Source organism: Aedes aegypti, chromosome 1 (genome assembly GCF_002204515.2).
Source record: "Aedes aegypti strain LVP_AGWG chromosome 1, AaegL5.0 Primary Assembly, whole genome shotgun sequence".
Taxonomy (NCBI): domain Eukaryota; kingdom Metazoa; phylum Arthropoda; class Insecta; order Diptera; family Culicidae; genus Aedes; species Aedes aegypti.
The window spans coordinates 300,623,765-300,637,773 of record NC_035107.1 but is presented as its reverse complement, the minus strand read 5'-3'; the positions used below and the strand labels follow the sequence as shown (position 1 = coordinate 300,637,773).

Here is a 14,009-nt window from a genome sequence, read left to right as displayed (position 1 = left end):
TGAGATGCTTTTTGTGAGAAAACTAAGAAAAACTCTGTAAGAATCCAGAGAAGGATTCTGTGAGTATCCGAATACGGATTATATGAGAATCCTGAGAGGGATTCTGTGAGAATCCTGATAAGCATTCTGTGAGAATCCTGATGAGGATTCTTTGAGAATCCTGATAAGGATTCTATGAGAATCCTTAGGAGGATTCTGCGCAAATCCTGAGAAGGACGCGACAATCCTGAGAAGGATTTTGCGAGAATCCTGAGAAGGGTTCTGTGAGGATCCAGAAAAGGATTTTGTGAGATTCTTGAGAATGATTTTGTGAGAGTTCTTAGAAGAATTATGTTAGAATCCTGAGACGGATTCGATTAGAATGAGAATTCTGAGACGGATTCTATGAGAATCCTGGGAAGGTTTTCTGTGACAATCCTTAGAAGGATTCTGTGAGAATACTCATTAGGATTTTGTGAAAACTTTAAAAAGGTTTCTGTGAGAATCCTGAGAATAATTTTGTGAGAATACTAAGAAGCTTTTTGTGACAATTTTCAGAAGGGCTTTGAGAGAATCCTGCGAAGGATTCTGTGAGAATCTTGAGAAAAAAAATATGTGAAAAACCTGAGTAAGGTTCTGTGACATTCTTAGCTGGATTATTTTTTCCCTATCTTTATTTGGTAGGCACTCCGTGTTATTCAACCGCTACTGTGCCGAGTTTCTTTCTATAGGTATCTGTCTGATTACTCCTAGCCCTACAGATTCTTTTATTTGATGCCCTATTGCTTGTGTATACACTATTGTGTATTTACTTTGCCTACTTCACAATCCACGCTCGATTGGTATTATCGAGTAGGTAGGAAGAATTATTCGAGCTGTTTTTAGTTTTTGCTGATGATCGTTCCAATCCATTCATCCGTATGCATTGCCAGCGTTCATAGCGTGAAGGTCCATATCCATAGTTCGGTGTGATGAGGATTTTCATTATCCACGAAGAAATGCCAGTGTGGCTGTTACTTTCGGTGCGTTTTCGAGAGGAGATTCTGTCCCATACATACAGTGTCTATCCTTCGTGATGCATCTCGAGTAACCGGACGAGAGTTTTTTGTTGGAGGGGCTGGGAATCAAACCCCCCCTCTTATCAAAGCAGAAGTGTAGCCAACTACGCCACGTGACCCCCCACTTAGCTGGATTCTATGACAATCTTGAGTACAATTCTGTGAGCATCATGAAAAGCATTCTATGAGAATCCTGAGAAGGACTCTGTGGAAACCCTGAGAACTATTGTATGAGAACCCTGAGAAGGATTGTGTAAGAATTCAGCGGAGAATTCCATGAGAATCCATAGAAGGATTCGGTGAGAATCCATAGAAGGATTCGGTGAGAATCCTTAAATGAGGAATGAGAAATGAGAGATGATGTATGAAAGTGGGTGACGAGGTATGAGGAGTGAAGAATGAGCAATGAGGAGTAAGAAATGAGAGATGAGGAATGAGGAGTAAGAAATGAATAATGAGGGATGAGAAATTAGGAGTGGAATGGGGAATGAAAAGTGAGGAATAAGAAATTATGATGAGAAAGGAATGAGGAATGAGGAATGAGAAATTAGGAGTAAGATCCTCACTTCCTGAGAAATGAGAAGTGAGGAGTAAGAATTGACGAAAGAGGAGTGAAGAATGAGGAATGAATGAAGATTGAGGAATTAGAAATGAAAGATGATGAATGAAAAGCGAGGAATGAGGAATGAGTAGTGAATAATGAGCAATGTATGGAGTAAGAAATGAGGAATGAGAGTTGAGGAATGAGGGTAAGGAGTGAGGCATGAGGAATGAGGGGTGAGGAGTGAGGAATGAGAAGTGAAGAACGAGGAGTGAGGAGTAAGTAATAAGGAATAAGGAATGAAGAATGAGGAGTTAGGAGTATGTTATAAATAATGAAGAGTGAGGAAAAAGTAATCAGGAAAGAAAGCGACATGAGGTATGAAGAATGAGAGATGAGAAATGAGGAGTGAGAAGTGAGGAATGAAGTGCGAAGAATGAGGAATGAGGAGTAAGAAATGAGGAATGAGGAGCGAGGAGTGAAAAATGAGGAATGAAGAGTAAGATATGACGTGTGAGGAGTGAAGAATGAGGAATAAGGAATAAAGAATTAGAAGTGAAAAGCGAGTAATGAGGAATGAGGAACGATTATGTGGACGATGTTGATGATGTTGTTGAAACAAAATGTTTTAATTTATTTGGAAAATAAGTATGTTATCTTTAGTATGAAATAACGCAAGGAAATATAATTTTTCATTGAAAGATAATAGAAGAAACAATCTTATTACAGTTAAACCTCCTTGAATCGATGTTCCATGATTCGATATCGACTATACTAAAAACAAAATTTCATGGTTACTACGATGGTTCCCACAAACAGTTTTCCAAGAGATTTGTTTCCAACGTTTCTATATTTTCATGAGCCGATGGTCCCTTTAGATATCGACTCACATTCTCTCCGAATCCTGTTCAGGATTCTCTCCGAATTCTGTTCAGGGTTCTCTCCGAATCCTGTTCAGGATTCTCTCCGAATCCTGTTCAGGATTCTCTCCGAATCCTGTTCAGGATTCTCCCCGAATCCTGTTCAGGATTCTCTCCGAATCCTGTTCAGGATTCTCTCCGAATTCTGTTCAGGATTCTCTCCGAATCCTGTTCAGGATTCTCTCCGAATCCTGTTCAGGATTCTCTCCGAATCCTGTTCAGGATTCTCTCCGAATCCTGTTCAGGATTCTCTCCGAATCCTGTTCAGGATTCTCTCCGAATCCTGTTCAGAATTCTCTCCGATTTCTGTTCAGAATTCTCTCCGAATCCTGTTCAGAATTCTCTCCGAATCCTGTTCAGGATTCTCTCCGAATCCTGTTTAGGATTCTCTCCGAATCCTGTTCAGAATTCTCTCCGATTTCTGTTCAGAATTCTCTCCGAATCCTGTTCAGGATTCTCTCCGAATCCTGTTCAGGATTCTCTCCGAATCCTGTTCAGGATTCTCTCCGAATCCTGTTCAGGATTCTCTCCGAATCCTGTTCAGGATTCTCTCCGAATCCTGTTCAGAATTCTCTCCGAATCCTGTTCAGAATTCTCTCCGAATCCTGTTCAGAATTCTCTCCGAATCCTGTTCAGGATTCTCTCCGAATCCTGTTGAGGATTCTCTCCGAATCCTGTTCAGGATTCTCTCCGAATCCTGTTCAGGATTCTCTCCGAATCCTGTTCAGGATTCTCTCCGAATCCTGTTCAGGATTCTCTCCGAAACATGTTCAGTATGTATTCCTTCGAAAAGAATTCTGTGAGAATTCTTAGAAAAATTCTTTGGGAATCTAGAGAAGGATTCTGTCTGAACCCTTATAGGGATTCTGTGAGTAATCTAAGAAGGCTACTGTGAGAATCCTAAGAAGGATTTTGTGGAAATTCTGAGAAGGATTCTGTGACTATCATCAAAAATGTTCTGTGAGAATCCTGAGAAGAATTATGTGAGAATCCTGAGAATGATTCTGAGAGAATCCTGAGGACGATTCTACGAAAACCTTGAAAAGAATAGTGAAAGAGTCCTAAAAAAGATTCAGAGAATTCTTAGAAAGTTTCTGAGAGGATCTTGAGAAGGATTCTGAGAGCATCCTGAGGAGGATTCTAAGGCAATCCTGAAAATGATTTTGAGAGAATCCTGGAAAGTATTAAGATAGAACCCTGAAAACGGGGTTTAAAGAATCCAGAAAAGAATTCCAAGAGAATCCTGAGAAGAATTCTGAGAGAAGCTTGAAAATGATTTTGAGAGATCCTGAGAAGGATTCTGCTAGAATGCTTTTCAAGATTCTGCTGGAATTCTGTTCCGGATTCTGCTAGAATCCTATTCAGGATTCTGCTAGAATCATGTTCAGGAATCTGCATGAATCCTGTTGAGGATTCAGTTTGAATCCTGTTAAAGATTCTATTTAAATCCTTTTCAGAATTCTGTTCGAATTGTGACAAAGATTATCCTTAAATCCTGTGCTGGACTTTTTTTCAATCTTTTTTATGATTCTCTTTCATTCCTGTTTAGGATTCTTTTCGAATCTCGTTAAAGATTGTCTTCAATCCTAGTTGAAATACTTTTAAGAATTACTTTCATTTTGATGTTCAAAATCGTTATCGTGATGTGATCGTATTTGAACATGGTTTTGCACGGTCCACCGCAAACAGCGGTGCCAGAAAACTAGAATGATTGCCCGGTGTGCTTTGTAGTTTCAAAATGTCCAGCGCGGAAAGCAATTCCGATACGGGAGTGGGAAAAATATGAAAATACTATTCCTCGAATCAGATGGCAGCGTGTGTTTTCATTTGCGACGTAGATTTTTCTCCAACAAACAACAATTTATGCGCCAGGATTGCAATTCTCCCTCTGGCATGCTCTATGATGGATGTGCTAAGAGAAATGAAAATCAAAATCAACCAGGAAACTATCCCACAAACCAACGGAATATAGCGGATTTTTTCTCATTCGCAAAAGGGGCAATCTGATCCTTGTTCCATTTTTTCACTATTTTTAGCCAATTAAAATAAATACAATTTTCATTCGCGGTTCCGGCATGCGATGCAAATATCTCTACCGTTTTGTTGCAAATTCCGAACAGACGCATATTCCTTCCAATGGCGATTGCAAAGGTAAGAATTGATATTTTCACTAGTTTTAAATGTAGAGGACATGAATCATAAAAAAATTGATCATCCTATGAAGACAAATAGAGTGTTTCTAAAAATCGCTTGAAAAATCAAGTGTTCGGAATTTGAGTCAAAACGGTACACCAGGAAGCAATTCACGTTTCTACAGATGAGCGATGAGAAAAACAAACTCTTTTGATCGCATTGCTGTGGCAACGACAGGGCTTCTAAAAAAGCTCATCGTTTCGCGTTTCCGGCGAAGCATCCTGCGATTTGTTTTCCTCCGTCAATAGAATAAACGATGTGTATTTTTTTATCGGAGGTACACAGTAGTCCTAGTAGGCCATGCTCTCGAACTTTGTTTGCAAGGCGATTCGAAATGAATGAATGATAAATAAAGCATTCTCTGTTGACGTTGGCGAGCTGACGGTTTGGATTGATGCTCTGACATGGAGGCTTAGCATTCTAATACTCTGATTGGAGCGCGGGAGTGGACCGCACAATCTATTCGATGAATGGAGCGACGATGCTGGTGAAAAATAACAAATTGTTGCATGCGATTTTCCTAGATCTACTTGGGATTGACCCCGAAGCTCAAGGTTTAGAATATCAATTATTTACAGACACTCTCATGCAAAGCGTGCTCAATGCAGTTTTTCGTCAATTGGAGTTCTTATCACATGTCGATTGTTGTGAGTCAGTCCGTCTTCGAACTGGAATTGATTTCCAGTCGTTAGGTTTGTATTATCTAGAGATATCAAATGGTTTCCGTAGAAATCAGTGTCAGTGTGCGTATACTTACTCGTTTGCCGCGTTTACCCCGTGGGCCCTTTTCTCCCTGTGGACCAGGAGGGCCTTCTGGACCTGGATCACCTTTGTCACCGGGAGGACCTGCGAAAGTGATTGCAATCGTAATTAGATTATGTTCTATCTTTTATATGTAGTTTATGTTTCTTGATTCAACTCGATAGCTTATCAATCGATTTAACAAATTGTTTTTTGTTTTTTATAAAAATATATGCGCCAAGGCTAGATAAGCGTAGCGTAGGATTATGAATATGACGCTAGTTTCCGTCAACTACCCTTTGCAACTTTCCCCAACTCGATATTTTGTGTCTCGATGTCGAGTTGCAGAACCGTAGAAACTGGAATTGTGTTCTTTAAGACGGTATCTCCCTAACTTGAAGATCCCTTCAACACCGAGTTATTAAGGCCGCACGGGACGTCATCAAAATCACCCTATCTATTTCAAGAAGCAAATCTCAAGAACCACTCCATATATCGATGCAAAAATGTATCACTATGATTCTATATATGTAGTGCACAACCCGATAAATTTTCAGCTTCATCGGTTCACTAAAACTCGAGATTTGCTTCCACAAAGTCTTGATGATTATTGTTAGAGTGAGACGAAAGATAGGGAAAATAACACGGTCTCCCGTGTCCCCTTAAGAGAAAAGTGTATTTTAAGTTTTTCACAGTGTATTCTGTACTTTTTAGCTATTGGAGCCCACCAATCGATACTGATGTGGCATTTTTGCGTGTTTGCCGACATTCTTACTGGTTTGATTTTGTCATATCGTTCTTTCATATGAAAATAATACAATCTTATTATTCTTTAAAGGCTGTCAATAAACCACGTAGTTAAATAACTTCCGTCCTAAATAGTAGCGAGGCGATGTCTGACAATTAACCACAGTTCATACAGGTTTTAAATTTTTTTTATGAGCGTAATATAACGAGCTTTCGGTCTAAAATTACTTTCTAATAATACTTCAAATAAAAACTTTCGGTCGAATTCTACTCGTTCGAATCCATGATTTTTCTGGTGTTAACGAAAAGACTTTGAGAACCAGCCTCTCCGGTTCTTTAAGTATTTTTGTTTACACCAGAAAAATGCTCGTGCTGCCTTCTCCTAATGATGAATGATTTGGCCACGTGGAGGAGTTTTGTCGGAGTTGCCACGAAACGTGGGTCGGTGGTTTCAACCATCCGGAACGGCCGGAGATACGTCTGGTGAATCCTCAATCGGTGATCACTTTCGATTCCGGACACCACCGTGATCACTCCGGTTTTATTCATTTTCGAATCTTTCCGTTTTCCGTCGATACAGAACGTCGTCCGATAGATTTGGCTCACGGTTTCGCGCATGTTTTCGTCGCCGGAGATTTTTTTTTCCTGTTTTCAAGCGTCTTGCTGGGTAGTGCTTCGTGAAGCCCAAGCAGGACAGTTCGGTTTTGCGTCGTCCGATAGATTTGGCTCACGGTTTCGCGCGTGTTTTCGTCTCCGAAGAATTTTTTTTTTGTTTTGGAGCGTCTTGCTGGGTAGGTATTTGGAAGGCACAAGCAAGACGGTTTGTTTTCGGGACGCCAAGAAGTTTTGCTGTCAGTATCAGTTTTGTGTTCAGTCGAGGATGGATTACCAACTGGTGAGTTCGTTTCATGCTTGTGATAACACATATTTTCTTGAAAGCGTAACTTTTAAGTAATTTTAAAACAAACTTTGTATGGTTCGTCACTATAAGTGTCGGCATTATGCTTTTTTCTTATACAATTTCAATATACATATATTTGTCTCTTTTAGACATTATTAAAAATTATCTTTTGAATTGTTCGACATTGTGAATGTTGACGTATTTTTTAAAACTTCTACCATATCGAGACAAAATGCACAGTAATACTCATATGTAATTTTCAAACAAACTATGTATAGTTCGTCACTACAAGTGTCGGCATTATTCCTGTTTCATATAATTTAAAATATATACATGTAATTTTCAGTTTTCGTCATTAATAAAAACATCTTTTGAATTGTTCGACATTATAGATGTTGACGTATTTTTTAAAGCTTCTAGCAAAAACTTCTCGAGACAAAAATACAACACTAGTTTTAAATATGAGTCGTATATTTCCCCCTTGTCCATGGATCGCATCATCGACCAGAGATGACTCCCAGATCTTTTCCTCCCTCAATAATAAACACCCTTCCCGTGGTGATTGTGGAGATGCAGAGGTATTCTCGGTCTCTAGAAGCAACAACCATTACACCCTAACATTCCTTCCCCTTCCCAACTGACTGTAAGGACTTGGCCGGCGCCGTTATTGATCAATAATATTAGATCTGCTAAAATTGCACTTCGAGAGTAAGCGGAAACTCCCATCCCTTATTCATTTGGATCGTAGTGCAATTCTTACCAGTTCCGATCAATCACGGAGTAGCAACCATTGACATGTACAGTCATTCTATGCTATGCTATACTATGCTATGCTTTTCGAATCTTTTTTATTCTCTCATTCTCTCCTTTCTCAGTGTCCAGAACAAGGGCTGCCAACAATACTAATCTATGTGGAGACAAAGAGGTTCTCTCTCTCTCTCTCTCTCTCTCTCTCTCTCTCTCTCTCTCTCTCTCTCTCTCTCTCTCTCTCTCTCTCTCTCTCTCTCTCTCTCTCTCTCTCTCTCTCTCTCTCTCTCTCTCTCTCTCTCTCTCTCTCTCTCTCTCTCTCTCTCTCTCTCTCTCTCTCTCTCTCTCTCTCTCTCTCTCTCTCTCTCTCTCTCTCTCTCTCTCTCTCTCTCTCTCTCTCTCTCTCTCTCTCTCTCTCTCTCTCTCTCTCTCTCTCTCTCTCTCTCTCTCTCTCTCTCTCTCTCTCTCTCTCTCTCTCTCTCTCTCTCTCTCTCTCTCTCGCTCTCTCTCTCTCTCTCTCTCTCTCTCTCTCTCTCTCTCTCTCTCTCTCGACATCTCTTCTCGACATTGCGTCAAGCAGCGATTCGAAAATTGACTCCCCAAGGGGGAGTCTTGTCACCACTTTTGTGGAATCTCGTAGCAGATACGCTATTGAGGCAACTCAATAATTGCGGTTTTCCAACTTATGGATTTGCCGACGACTATCTAGCTCTGATAGTTGGTATGTGCATAAGCACCCTATTCGACCTGATGCAAAGTGCTCTTCAGGTAGTCGAGAGTTGGTGTCGCCAATATGGCCTTTCGGTTAACCCGAATAAAACATCTATTGTTCTTTTTTCGGAAAGACGAAACCGCGATGGAATTCGACCTTTACGTCTTTTTGGCACTGAGATTAATGTGACTGATCAAGTAAAGTATGTCGGAGTCATTCTAGATTCCAAACTTTTATGGACAGCTCACATTGGTTTCAGAGTCAAAAAAGCTTGTATGGCCTTCGGTCAATGCCGGCGAACCTTTGGTAAAACTTGGGGCCTCAAACCCAAATATATCAAATGGATTTACACAACAGTTGTTCGACCAATATTGGCATATGGATGTCTTGTGTGGTGGCAAAAGGGCGAAGTGAGAACAATCCAATCAAAATTGGGCCATCTCCAAAGGATGTGCTTGATGGCGATGTCTGGTGCGTTCTCTACAACTCCCACAGCAGCGCTCGAGGCCCTTTTCGACGTTGCGCCACTACACATATATCTTAAACAAGAAGCACTTTCTTGTTCTTACCGTTTATGGGTACTGGATCTACTGGAGAAAAATCCAGTGAATCGTAGATCTACACACACTTCGTTGTTTCCACTTTTGGTGAATTGGGACAAAATTGTCCTTGCTCCAAGTGATCTCACAATTGCTTGTAACTTTCCTTACAGGACATTTACCACACAATTCCCTTCACGGGAAGAGTGGACGTCTGGCTATTTGGAAAGAAGTATATCAAACAATATAGTATGTTACACTGATGGCTCCCTTCTTGAAGGTAGAGCTGGTGCAGGAGTATATTCTCGTGAGCTAAGGCTGAATCAGTTTTACTCACTTGGTAGAAACTGCACCGTTTTTCAGGCGGAAATATTTGCTCTTATGTGTGGAGTGCAATCAGCACTTCAACAGCGCGTAATGGGTAAAGTCATATACTTCTGTTCAGATAGTCAGGCTGCTATAAAAGCTCTCGCTTCGGCCAACTCAAGGTCGAAGCTTGTTATCGCATGTCGAACTCAAATTGAGGAACTGAATTCAGTCAACTCTGTAAACCTTGTATGGGTACCTGGCCATTCTTCCATCACTGGAAATGAATTGGCTGATGAGCTAGCTCGCGATGGAGCATCGCATGACTTCATTGGCCCTGAGCCGGCTATTCCAATTTCGAAGTGCTGGGTGAAGCTTCAGATAAACTCTTGGGCGGCAACTCAGCACAAGCAATATTGGAATAGTTTGGAGTCGTGTCGTCAAACAAAATTGTATATTACTGAGCCATCTTCAAAGGTGGCGAAGTATTTAACAAATCTGTCAAAGCAGAATTGCAGTCTCTTGGTCAGAGCGTTGACAGGCCACTGCCGACTCAACAATCACATGGCAAATATTCAGCGTGCTGACTCATTTGTGTGTGATAGTTGTGACTCCGATTATGGAACTTCGTATCACCTGATATGTAACTGTCCAGTTTTTGCGCAAATGCGATTCCAAACACTTATTAAGTGAAACTGAATACAGAAGCCTGAATCTTCAGGACATCCTGTTATTCTTAACCCGCTGTGGTAATGAGCTATAGGCTCTCTTTACGCTCATGCGTTTTGCAGTGCCCTTTTTAGGGCGCTGTTCGAACCCATTGTGGTATGGAGCTACATGCTCTCATTTCGCTTATGCGATTTTCCCTCTTCAAGGGATCCCACTCCTATTTCCTCCCATCTTTCCTTTCCCTTTCCTCTCCCATCGGGTAGATGATGAAATAGGCTCAAATATGGCGATGGCACAAATCTCCCAACTGGTGGGGAACGTGCCTTTGGAGCCGGCCTTCTGATACCTGATACCTGATACAGGGGATAGGCAAAATGATTGAGATAGGCAAAATTTTGCCTAAATTCAAATGCTCATAACTTTATGAAACATTGATGAAATTGGATGCATCTGGAAGCAGTCGACGGCAAATTTGGTCTAGTTTCAGGAACTTGCTTGGCCATGCATATTGACCACTGGACACCGGAGATGTTCCGGATTTTCCGAGGTCATGTCTAATTGTCATATTTTCCGTCGCTTGTATTTTTGTGCGGTGTAATGTTGGATAGATGTTTACTATTTTCCTAGAAACTAGAACTAATAAGAAGTTGAATGCCGCCGGACGCATCATGATTGGTTGTAAATCTTCAGAAATATGACCATTTCCATAAAATGGTTCCGGAAAACATGGTCAGTCATGTGTGTATTTCCAATTATGTAAATATTAACCAGAACTATACCCAAGTGTGCATCAACCTTAAAAATAATGTGTCCAGCAGCATATTCAGAACCATTAGATGTATAGACCACTCTATAGAAGGTTCCAGGTGCCCTGGGGGAAGTGGTCAATTAGGAACATATCTGGAACCATATCAATATGGGCATTAAACTTCATGGTTTTCAAAGGTTATGCTATCCGAAGCATTTCCAGCACCACCGGCTGTCATGACTACTTTATAGTAGGTTCCAGGTGCCCCGGGGGATTTGGCCAATTCGGCCGTTCACCTGTTAAGAATCACCTTCTACCATGAACAGTAGGATCCATGTGACTTGGAGGATGTGGAGCATTTTCAGAATCACAAGATGAAATAACCACTCTATAGTAGATTCCATGGGCTCCTAGAGATGTGGCCAATTCGGACCACATCCCCAGGGCCCATGGAAACTCTATACAGTGGTTATATAAATATGTTGCTCTGTAAATGCTTCTAGTAGCATAGCCTTCAAAAATCTTGATGTTTATACACATAATAATGTGTTTTCGGGCATGTTTTGAATTGGCCACATCCCCGGGGGCACCTGGAACCTACTATAGAGTCGTCATGGCAGCCGGTGGTGCTGGAAATGCTTCGGAAAGCATAACCTTTGAAAATCATGAAGTTTGATGCGCATATTGATATGGTTCCAGATATGTTCCTAATTGACCACTTCCCCCAGGGCACCTGGAACCTTCTATAAAGTGGTCTATACATCTAATGGTTCTGAATATGCTGCTGGAAACATCATTTTTAAGGTTGGTGTCCACTTGGATATAGTTCCGGATAGCATTTACATAATTGGGAATACAAACATGACTGACCATGTTTTCCGGAACCATTTTACGGAAATGTTCATATTTCTGAAGATTTCCAACCAATCTTGATACGTCCAGCGGCATTCAACTTCCTATTAGTTCTAGTTTCTAGGAAAATAGTAAACATCTATCCAACATTACACCGCACAAAAAAACAAGCGACATTAAAAATGACATTTAGACATGACCTCGTAAAATCCAGAACATCTCCGGTGTCCAGTGGCCAATATGCATGGCCAAGCAAGTTCCTGAAAGAAGACCAAATTTGCCGTCGGATGCTTCCGGATACATCCAATTTCATCAATTTTTCATAAAGTTATGAGCATTTGAATTTAGGCAAAATTTTGCCTATCACAATCATTTTGCCTATCACCTGTAATGTCCTACAAGAAGTTTTTGAAAAAATCGGACTGAATCCATGAAAAAACTATCTATGAATGATCAGAGCAATAGCTGTAAAAATTGCTATTGTATTAACTGGTGTGGAATCTCAAATAAAGTTTTGAGTAATTAATAGAGATTTGGAAATTTTATTTAATTTTTCCAGAGAAATCTTTGAACCGCAGAAATAATGCTGAAGAAATGCAGTGAGAAAGTTCCAGAGGAACTTAATGCGGAATCCTAGGTCAAATTTATCGAGGAATATTTGGAAAAGTTTATAATAGATTTCGTCGAACAATGCCTGAATAATTTTTGGAGCGATTCCTGAGAGTAATCGTGGATGAATTTGCCTGAATGAAAAATAGGCATAGGAATTAATGTAAGGGGTTTCTAAGAAAAATGTCGAAACGATTTTTTTTTTAAACTCTGGAATAAAAAAAAGAACCTGCAGGATCTGTGGGAAATCTTCTAAAGTAACAACAGGAAATATTGGCGAAAAATTCCGTGGAAAAACATCTAAAGGAAATGCTGGAAAAAGCATTGTGAAAATTACTGCAGTTTTTTTAACTCTGGAATAAACGTTTATGGAAGCGTTGGATTGCGCTAGGATTTGCTGAACCAAGTTCTGAAGAAATTCTTCTAAGCATTCATTGATTAATGGCTGGTAGTATTCCTGGAAGTATTCCAGAAGAATTTGAAAAAAAAAATAGAATGTTTACAGTTATGTTTCATATGCTCATGAACGACACCCAACTGGAACTTTACTTGGCTTTACCAATTTGGCAATCTTAAGGTCTGTTCCTTGTCTAATCACGTTTTAGGCTGATTAATTCAAAAACGTTAAAAGAATCAAAAATGCAGCTAGCATTTTGATAGCGGTGCATACAATTTCTCTGAGTGTAGCCGAAATTCCCTGAGAATTTCAGTTTTTTTCCAGGTTGAATCAGATTCCCTGATAATTCCAGGTTTTCCAGGATTTTCCAGGAAGTAGACACCCTGTTTAGCGTCCTTATCTTGCAACACGTCCGTTGCTCTTAACCAGTGCTGGGAATGTTAATAGTAGTAGGCTTGAATTTCGCGAAAATCACGTGGCTTTTCCAGTACAGTAGTTCAAAAACGTGAATCTCATCAAGTAGCCTATGTTGGGTGCATGAATTTTCTAAATCGTTAGTGTCACTGAAGGCTGTAAATGCGGGAAATAGAACATTTTTCTACAGTAATTTTGGGTTGCCCTTAGCAACGGGTGTTTTTGCAACTTTCAAGGCTCTTTGCCTACCGCAGCGACAGGCGTGAGTTTCACTGGCTTCGCTGACTGCGATTGGCTTTGTTTGGCTACCGTAGAATTTCAGATTTTTTTCCCAACCCTGCTCTTAACAATGATCGATTAGCTGATCCAAGCTTTCTTCCAGTAAACTCACGACAGTTCAATTTTAGATTACATCAGTGCTGTTGAACATTCTCTCTCTTGCTCTACACTGAGGCAAAAAACTTAATAATTTCTTAAGGAATAATTATGATTTGGCGCCACTACGATTATTGTTGAAAGTTTTAAGTTTTACTTATGATTTTGGTGAAGAATTTCAGTAATAAACTTCATAAGTCATTCAATGAAATTCGGTCATAAACGCAATGGTAATAACTTAATTCGAAATATCAATCGATAATATAGTTCGCCTTTTATTTCAGGCTTGCTCAAAAATTGACATGTTTTGATAACATGTGATCTGTTTTCGATTAACTTGTAGCCAACATCGAAAGGGGAGTAGTTGTTATAGCGATCGCTATGATAATTATTTCAAGTAATTGTTGTTAAAGAATTCATAGCTCTCACTTATGAAACTTATGATCCCATTTTCGAAATGTTTAAGCGTGCAATGAAACCATAATTTGGCTGGTTCATAAGTTTTTGATTTATGGAAAACCTAAGTATTTTTGCCTCAGTGTATTTTTATTGGCTTTTTCC

The 14,009-nt window shown here is 40.0% G+C and overlaps 1 protein-coding gene across 8 annotated transcripts in view; it reads right to left on the bottom strand.

Annotated features, from left to right (window-relative positions):
* The window catches only part of LOC110674205 (collagen alpha chain CG42342), a 658,184-nt gene that overhangs the window by 152,710 nt on the left and 491,465 nt on the right, over positions 1-14,009 (bottom strand). For all 8 annotated transcript variants that reach the window (XM_021838257.1, XM_021838251.1, XM_021838254.1 and 5 more), the window contains one exon: positions 5,449-5,537. In XM_021838257.1, coding sequence (XP_021693949.1) covers positions 5,449-5,537 — 89 coding nt within the window. The remainder of the gene's footprint in view (positions 1-5,448; positions 5,538-14,009) is intronic.